Source organism: Mus pahari, chromosome 8 (genome assembly GCF_900095145.1).
Source record: "Mus pahari chromosome 8, PAHARI_EIJ_v1.1, whole genome shotgun sequence".
Classification (NCBI taxonomy): Eukaryota; Metazoa; Chordata; class Mammalia; order Rodentia; family Muridae; genus Mus; species Mus pahari.
Window position 1 is genome coordinate 57,945,362 of NC_034597.1, and position 8,869 is coordinate 57,954,230.

General features: G+C 44.8%; 1 protein-coding gene across 2 annotated transcripts in view; it reads right to left on the reverse strand.

Moving 5' to 3' along the window:
* Bnip3l (BCL2 interacting protein 3 like) overlaps positions 1 to 2,431 on the reverse strand; it is a 22,280-nt gene extending 19,849 nt beyond the window's left edge. Inside the window, exon 1 of one of the 2 annotated variants that reach the window (XM_021203446.2) lies at positions 2,245 to 2,431. In XM_021203446.2, coding sequence (XP_021059105.1) covers positions 2,245 to 2,341 — 97 coding nt within the window. In that variant the 5' untranslated portion in view covers positions 2,342 to 2,431. The remainder of the gene's footprint in view (positions 1 to 2,244) is intronic. The other variant, XM_021203447.2, reaches the window with a different exon arrangement.
* Positions 2,432 to 8,869: the final 6,438 nt, after the last annotated feature.

The window sequence follows — 8,869 nt, forward strand, 5'->3', positions numbered from 1 at the left end:
AAAGGCCGGGCAGTGGTGGCACACGCCTTTACTCCTAGCACTTGGGAGACAGATCTCTGCCTCTGCCTCCCAAGTGCTGAGGTCAGCTTGGTCCAAAGAGTGAGTTCCAGGACAGCCAGGGTATACAGAGAATCCCTGTCTGGGGGTGGGGGGGAAGCAGGCAAAGTAAGAAGTAAGGACAGTAATTAACCCTGGCATTATCTAACAGCTTTCAGTAACTTTTTTTTTTTTGGAGACAGGGTTTCTCTGTGTAGCCCTGGCTGTCCTGGAATTCACTTTTGTAGAAATCCGCCTGCCTCTGTCCTCCCGAGTGCTGGGATTAAAGGCGTGCGTGCACCACCATGCCCGGCGCTTTCAGTAACTTTTAAAAGTGCAGCTTAATTAGCCCAAGTACAATACTTTCTATCTAGCAGATTTTCCCAAAGTAACATCTGGTATCATATATAGGCTGGAGCTTCTAAGAGCCATTGAGAAAACTAAGGAAGAAGCTGGTTGGCCCATGACAAACACCTCCCAGGGCTGTGAGACTCAGGAATAAACAAACATAGCTCAACCTTTTTCAGTTCTGTTGTTACTAAAGAATCCAAGAAAAATGAAAATCCCTTTGAATTTCCACATCCCCACATTGACCAGACATCTAAGCAGTAAGAAGACACTGAGCACAACTAACTCATAAAGGCCCAGGCGGAAGATACACATACATAAGCATGCCAAAACCAAGGGAAGGCTCCCGAAAACACCGACGGGACTCAAAACAGAGCCACCGCTTCTGGAAATAACATGGAGCATGTATTTCTTTAGTCTTTTCATTTCCAAAAATGTATGCTAAAGATGGGCAAAAATTTAAAATTCTGAATTATGTGATGAGTGAAATTTAAGGACACAATTGACTAAATCTTTGTAAAAGCCAGCATTTTAGAAAAGTTATCAGATATTGCTTATCAAAATATGGGGCAGGGGCAGAGTCTTAAAATACCCGAATTCTCTGTTCCTTATTTTTTCGTTGTTTTCTGACGCAAAGTTTTATTCTGGGGACCATGTTTACTACACTTCCCTAGTGCTTGAATGACAGGCAAGTGCCACCAGACCTGGTTAAAATACCCAAACGTTCCTGCCACTATCCCCTAGATTCAGTAACAGCTCTTCCCTAAACCGTTCTGGCCACCCTGGAAGCAATCCCTCTTATGAAAGACACTGCCTGACCTTTAAGCATACAAATGGCTTTTAAAGAACTTCATCTGGCCCTGTGACAACTACCACCACCCACTACCTCTTTTATTAAGACATGAAATCCAAACAGAAAGGTTGGGCAAGAAGGTCCGGCGATCTCACAACAGTGGACACTCTGGGGACAAGATGTCTGACTGCAACTCGATCCTGACCATCATCTTTCAATTGCTAGTACCTGTGCCCTGCGCCTGTTGTGTTGTTTACTGTATTTCCTGAAATCCACTGCAGATTTGGCTGAAATGGACGAGATCTTAGGGCATGTGCTGGGCACCCAATCCATTTAACATAAGAAACAGCACTTGAAAAGTCACTGGTATGGTGGCTGCCGCCTGTCACCCCAGAACTTGGGAAAGTGGAAAGCAGAAGGGATCAGGTCATCCTCGGCAACACAACGAGTGCGAGCCAGCCTGGGCTACATGAGACTATCTCAAAAAGAAAGAAAAGAAAGAAAGAAAAGTAAAATGTGAATTCAAGGTTAACAGCAACAAAAAACTTGTTGAGAAACTTGGGAATTTTTCAGACAAAAAAAAAAAAAAAAAAGGTTAATGTCAGGGGCGGAGCAAGCAGCCTGCACGAAACTCCGATGACCCCCTGGACTGGCGTGTGGTAGGAGGCGAGCTCCACAAGCACAAGCACACCTGCGCGGCCGCACGTCCACCCGCCACGCCCGACCGGTCGCGTCCATCCCCCTGTGTCCCCGCCGCACGTCCCACGCCCCCCCTCCGCTGGCCAGCCCCAGCTTGCCACCCCGAGCTGCGTGCGCCTCCCGCTCCCGACGCCCACCGCGACCCTAAACCTCTGCGCCCAGAGCGCAGGCCGCGAGCCAGCGCCGAGCGCCTGCTCCTAACCGGAGCGCGCCGCTGTCAGTCAAACGCACAATCTCGGCCCCGACCAATGGGCTGCGGTCTACTCCCGCCCACTCCCCTTACCTTCCCCCCCCCCCCGCACGGCGGCGGCGGCCGAGCGGCTCCTCCTCCCCCATCCCTCCGCTGAGCCCGGCGGCCCCGCGCTCACTGTTGAGGCCAGCGGGCGGCGGCAGGGGCTGCTCCCCTTCCTCGCAGTTGTTGTTGTTGTTGTGCAAGGGCGGCGGCGGCTCGACTAAGTGAGACATGGTCTGGAGACTGGAAGCGGCACGGCCGCAGGACGACAGTATCCGGCTCTCGAGCAGCAACACAACAAGTCGAGTTCCCCCGCCCCCTTTTCTGCGTCTGCGCAGTCCCTCCCATCGTGACGTCAGGACCCTCCCGGGCCACGTGATGACAACACAGGCAGCTGGACGGCGGGGTCGGAGCCCGGGAGAGGGGGCGTGCCCAGGCCGGGCTGGGCGGGGCATTCGCGAGCTGCTCCGGACGTGCGGGTGCGGAAGTCAAGCTGACACGGGCGCCAGGAACGAATTCCAGCGAGTCGGTCGCAATAGCCGGAAGGGCTGAGCGAGGAAGTTGGCATTGGATTGAGACTAGGGAGGAGTGTGCAGCCCGGAAGCGCGCGGGGCCTGAATGGAACCCCTCCCACGCCTGCAGTATCCACTTAAGGACTCACCCGTGGCTTTAAAGAAGCAGAAAACCCCAGTTCCTCCCCTTAGTGAAACATCCATTTGTGCCTCCCACAGAATACCGTGGGAGGTACCTTGGAGCTAATCACCTTGTTGGAATTTATAACATTTTAATTGCAAAGGTAACATGTAATCACGGTTAAAAAAAAAAAAATCAATGGCTGGGCGTGGCGCACACTTGTTATTTCAGCTCTTTCTAAGACTGAGGCAGGAGGATTCCGAGTTCCCTGCAGCCTAGGCTATCGAGCGAGCCATTGACTTTAAAAACAAATTAAAAGGAACAAGAAAATACAGATTTACCCAAACCCTGGTTGTTACCTATCTCTGTAAATGCCCTACCTCCTGTACACTGCTGACTTAATGTTCCTAAATACTCCTACATTGTATCTTTGTCAAGTTTCCTTGACCCGATTTTTGTATAGAGAATGTTTTTCTCAATATGGTACTTGTCATTTAATATTGTTTTAATCTACAGATGTTGAATTTTAAAAATATGGTCTGAGATACCCACACACGGAAATATTAAATCTAGGACCAGTGAGATGGTTCTGCCGGTAAAGGAGCTTGCTGAGTAAAACCGCAGACTGAGTTCATTCCCCAGAACTCCCAGTAGATGGGAAGAAAGCTAACCAAGTTGCCTTCTGACCTCCACCAAAGCACCGTGGTATGTGCCCTCCCCCTCTAAATCATAAATACAGGCACACATAGTAATTTAAGGTTTATTTTAATTTTTTATTCCCGCACATGGGTGTGCTGGAGCCCAAGTGCCTTCAGAGGCCAGGAATATCAGATAGCTCTGATACTGGACTTTCTGGAAGTTCTGAGCTGCCTGCCTTGGGTTCTGAAAATCAAACTCAGGTCTGCTACAAGAGCAGCACATACTCTTCACTGCTCAGCCACCACTCCCGCCCAGGAATAATTTTTTTTTAAGATTATGAATTTATTGCATAACTAATTCTCTTTTAGGGTTAGTTTTACATGTAGACTCTTCCTCAATTCTCTTGGAATTAAATTTTCATATTGTAAATTCTGACTTTGATTCTTGCCAACTTTGTAGCCAATTGACACAATGATACATATCTACTAATCTATTATTCTTTTGCTGGCCTTTTGAGGCAGGGTCTCACTTTGCAACCCATGCTGGTCTTCAACTCTCTTATGTACTTCAGTTTGACCTCTAGCTCTTGACAATATTTCCTCAGTGCCGCTATTTCAAATACGAGCCGCCATGCCAGGCTGAAATCTAGACTCTTTGGTTTTGTTTTTTTCAGGACAGCATTTCTCTGGGCAGCCTGGCTGTCCTGGAACTGGCTCTGTAGATGAGGCTGTCTTCCAATTCAAAGATCTGCTTGCCTTTGCTTCCAAAATGCTCGGATTAAAGGTGTGCAACACCTTGCCCCCAGCTGATTTGAAAGAACACACACAATTTCTCCTATTTCTTAGTATTTGTTGATTGTTTTTTAAAAAATTCTATATCACTATAGCTTTATGCCCAGCTCCGTTTTTCTTTTAGATGTCTCTTTTTAAAATTTTAGGTTATTTTTAGCCAGGCATGGTATCACATGCCTATAATCCCAGCAGAAAGTAGCCTGGTCTGCAGAGCCAGTTCCAGGACAACCAGGGCCACACTGAGAAGCCCCACTGAAAACAACAAAAACAAAATTCATTTTCTTTTTAGCTGTATTTCTGGTTTTTGTTTGTTTGTTTGTTTTGTTTTGTTTCGAGACAGGGTTTCTCTGTGTAGCCCTGGCTGTCCTGGAACTCACTCTGTAGACCAGGCTGGCCTTGAACTCAGAAATCCGCCTGCCTCTGCCTCCCGAGTGCTGGGATTAAAGGCGTGCGCCACCACGCCCGGCCCTTTAGCTGTATTTCTGTGTGTGGATCTGTACATTAGTGAAGGAGCAGCAGAAGTCAGAGACATTGGATCCCTCTTGAACTAGAGTGACAAGAGGCTCTAAGGATAGATACCCTGTATGTGTGCTAACTCAACTCAGGTCCTCTCTGCAAGAGCAGTATGCACTCTTAGCCATTAAGCCATCTCTCCAACCCACTTTTAAGAGCTTTTTCAAAAAGCTTTGAATATCTTTAAGTGTTTTGTTTTTCCCTACCCATTTCCCCAACCTTGATTTTCATGTAAAAAAATTAATTATATTTTGACCTGAGGACATACATACTACGAATAACCTGGATCACTTTGATTCTGTTGAAGCATGTCTTATTTTAAAAAGTGTTCTGTGTGAGAACTCAGCTGCTTGTAGAAAGATAAGAGGGGGTAACAAGAGGAATATGTAAGACTGAATATGACACTCCAGCTAACCCTAACTACTCAGTTCTTTGATATTTCATATAACTTCATTACCTAGTAAACTAGTGCACAACAATTCAATCTAGATAAGAAAGCAAAATATCATCAGCTGTGGTGGCACACACACCTTTAGCCTCAGGAATCAGAGTTTGGGGCCATCCTGGTCTACATAGTGAGTTCCAGGATAGCCAGGCCCTAAACAAAACAAAACAAAACGAAACGAAAATGTGTGCATAAGGCATGCAACCCAGGGTTTGTTCCTCAGCATTGTAGAAAAATTCAAAGTAATGTTAATATACATTTCCAAAAACTGTACATAAAGGTATATAAAGATGGTTACACAGTTGGATATATACTTTTCTGAGTGCCTCTCTCTTTGACACCTGTGCCTAAATCTACTGAAAAACATTTTTAAAATTATGAATATATATGCTTGCCTGAGTATGGGATTGTGTACACGAGGGCAGTAAACATGGAGACCAGAAGGTATCAGATATCCTGCATCTGGAATTACAGGCAGTTTCAAATTGGGTGCTGAAAACTGAACTTGGATCCTCTACAGGAGCAGCCAGTGTGCTTAATTCCTGAATTGTCTCCCTAGCCTCCATGAAAAATTTCTGAACAACCTCAAACTCTGCAAAGAATAAGAAAAGGGGGTGGGGTAAAATAGCAAAATAATTTTAAAATATTACTCACACATACTTTATTTCAATATTTATATAATATATTCATCAAGACAATGGTATTGGGAAAAGCATAGACCTGTATAGTAATGGAATAGTTCAGACATAGACTCACAAGTGTATATAGTCAATTGACTTTCAAGGATATTGTGAAGAAAATTGATCTTCGACCACTTTTCTCAAACTTTTATGTTTTACATAACATCTCAAATGGATCAAAGACCTAAATGTAAAAGCTGAAAGGTGCCAGGCAGTAGTGGCACACACCTTTAATCCCAGCACTTGGGAGGCAGAGGCAGGCGGATCTCTGAGTTCAAGGCCAGCCTGGTCTACAGAGTGAGTTCCAGGACAGCCAGGGCTACACAGAGAAACCCTGTCTCAAAAAGCCAAAACAAGCCCCCCCCCAAAAAAAACCCCAAAAACCTGAAACGTATTAACAATAACTCTTTGTCACTTTGAATTGACATCCAAAAACATGATCTGGAGGGACAGCTTAGGAGTTAAGCACACTGGCTGCTCTTGCAAAGGACTCAGGTTTGGTTCAAAACACCCACATGACAGATCGTTTACAGGGGACTCAACGGTGTGTTCTGGGCCCTGAGGGCATGAGAAACCCGAATGGTACACAGGAATACATGCAGGCAAACATCCACATGCATTTATAAAACCCCAATTCTCTGGTAAGATGACTCCGGTTTAAAGGCTGGGTTGCAGCCTAGACTTATGTACTGAGTTCAATCTCTGGGACTCACATAGTACAAGGAGAGAACCTACCCCACAGGCTGTCCTTGGACCTCCACATGTGTCCACAGTGCCATACACACATGAATAAATAGTAATAAAAATCATCTCTTAGGCCTTTCCCCCCATACAGTGTTATACTTATGAAAGCATAATGCAGGTATAAAAACATTCCTCTAGGTTTTCTCATTTTATGTCTAAGTATTTCATGCACCTGAGACTGACTTAACATATAGTGCAAAATAGGCAAAATAGACCCTCATCTTATTCTCTGACCTCCACAGGCATGCCTCCTCTCAAATACATAAATAGAAGAAAATTAAAGCAAAAAGACACATTTTTCAAAAGACCACACTAGGAATGAAAAGCAACATACCTCATATTGAGAATTTACTCTCTGGAGCATACTTTGTAAGAATCTTATATCCAGACTAGAAATACTGGGACCAGGCAAACAAACTGGATTACATTGTTTTGTTTCTTTTAGATTTTATGAATATTTTATTTGCATGTATGTGTGTGTATGAATGCATGCATGTGTACAATGTGCATGATTTGCACCCTCCAAGGCAAGAAGAGGGCACTGGATTCCTCTGGAACTGGGATCACAGATGGCTATGATCCACCCTGTGGGTGCCACAAGAGATGCTGAGCCTAGATCCTCTGGAATAGCAACAAAGACTCTTAGTGGCTGAGCCATCACTCTGGCCCCACCCCTACCTTTTTGATAGTGTCGCATGTAGTCCAGGCTGGCCTGGAACCCTATATAGCTGAGGATGACTTTGGATTCCTGATCCTTTCCTTGTTTGAAGGCTGCTGTGATTACAGGTGTGCACCACCACACCTAGGTTGCCATTTCCTTTTTTAAACGGATAAAAGTGAAAAGCCACGTTTTATTTAGTTAGTGGATGTGAAAATATGGCTGATAGCTGGGGGGGGGGGGTGGCACATGCCTTTAATCCCAGCATTTGGGAGGCAGAGACAGGCAGATTTCTGAGTTCCAGGACAGCCAGGGCTACACAGGGAAACTCTGTCTCAAAAGAAAGAAAGAAAAAGAAAGAAAAGAAAGAAAACATGGCTGATATAATCATGATCCAAGGTTTTGGTATTTTGGAAAGCATTTAAAAAAAAAAAAAACTATTATACGTAAGTGTACTGTAGCTGTCTTCAGACACCAGAAGTGGGCATCAGATCTCATTACAGGTGGTTGTGAGCCACCATGTGGTTTCTGGGATTTAAACTCAAGACCTTTGGAAGAGCAGTCAGTGCTCTTACCCGCTGAGCCATCTCGCCAGTTCTTGGAAAGCATTTATGTCATCATGTCACAGATCTGTAATGTCCCTATCCTATAAGGTACTAATTCTGTCTGTAGGACTGTATACTAATAGTTTTTACACTGAGACTGGTATGCTTATTAACTTCTACTTGCAAAATAAAAACAAAAATCAAAAACAAGAACTGGCCATGGAAAATGTACACAAGTGAGGCTCTGCAGACAAAAAAATTCTCTTTATAGATAATACTTGAAAGTCACCCACCAGCAAATACTTGGAAGACAGAGAAGCAAGAAAGTCAGGAGTTCAAGACTACCCTTTGTCTCAAAACAAAATCCTCAACATGGAACTCTGCTCCAAATGTCAGGGGGGAGAAGAGGGAGACATTACACTTACATAGGATGAATCCAGTTCCTATAGAAAAACAGGCCTAAGAATGTATGAGTGAACATCCTCTCAGCTTAAGCCCCTTTTAACTGTCCAGAGAACCGTATTTACACACATTGCTGTTAACTCTGCACAAATGTGCATGAAGTCTCTGGTCTTATAACAAGGTTTATCAGATCTGCCTTTGCAAGGGAAGAATGGTAAGTTCTCAGAGAGGCTGGTGCATTCAAACAACAGTTGGCTTTAGGGTGTCTATCAAGGGTCTCAACTCACTGCAGGATCTCAACAGTCCCCTAGTGGGAAATTACTCAAACCTGTTGCTGGTCCTATTTCTAAATATTTTTATGACAGTTTAACTTCCTGCTTGAAGAATTTTGTAGAATTCAAAGTTTTGTGGTTGTATATGTGGCAAGCAAGGTGTTATCAAGAGCCATTTTATGTTAACTTCAAAGCTGTAAAGTCTCTAATTCAAACATAGGGCTAGTGCATCCCACATGACCCAATATCTTCAAACATTTGAGAACCCCTTCAGGCCCTACAGATTCACTATACATAATTAAGAATGCTGCGAAAGAAACTCACACAGCACCAGGTGTGGTGGCGCATGCCTTTAATCCCAGCACTCAGGAGGCAGAGGCAGGTGGATTTCTGAGTTCGAGGCCAGCCTGGTCTACAAAGTGAGTTCCAGGACAGCCAG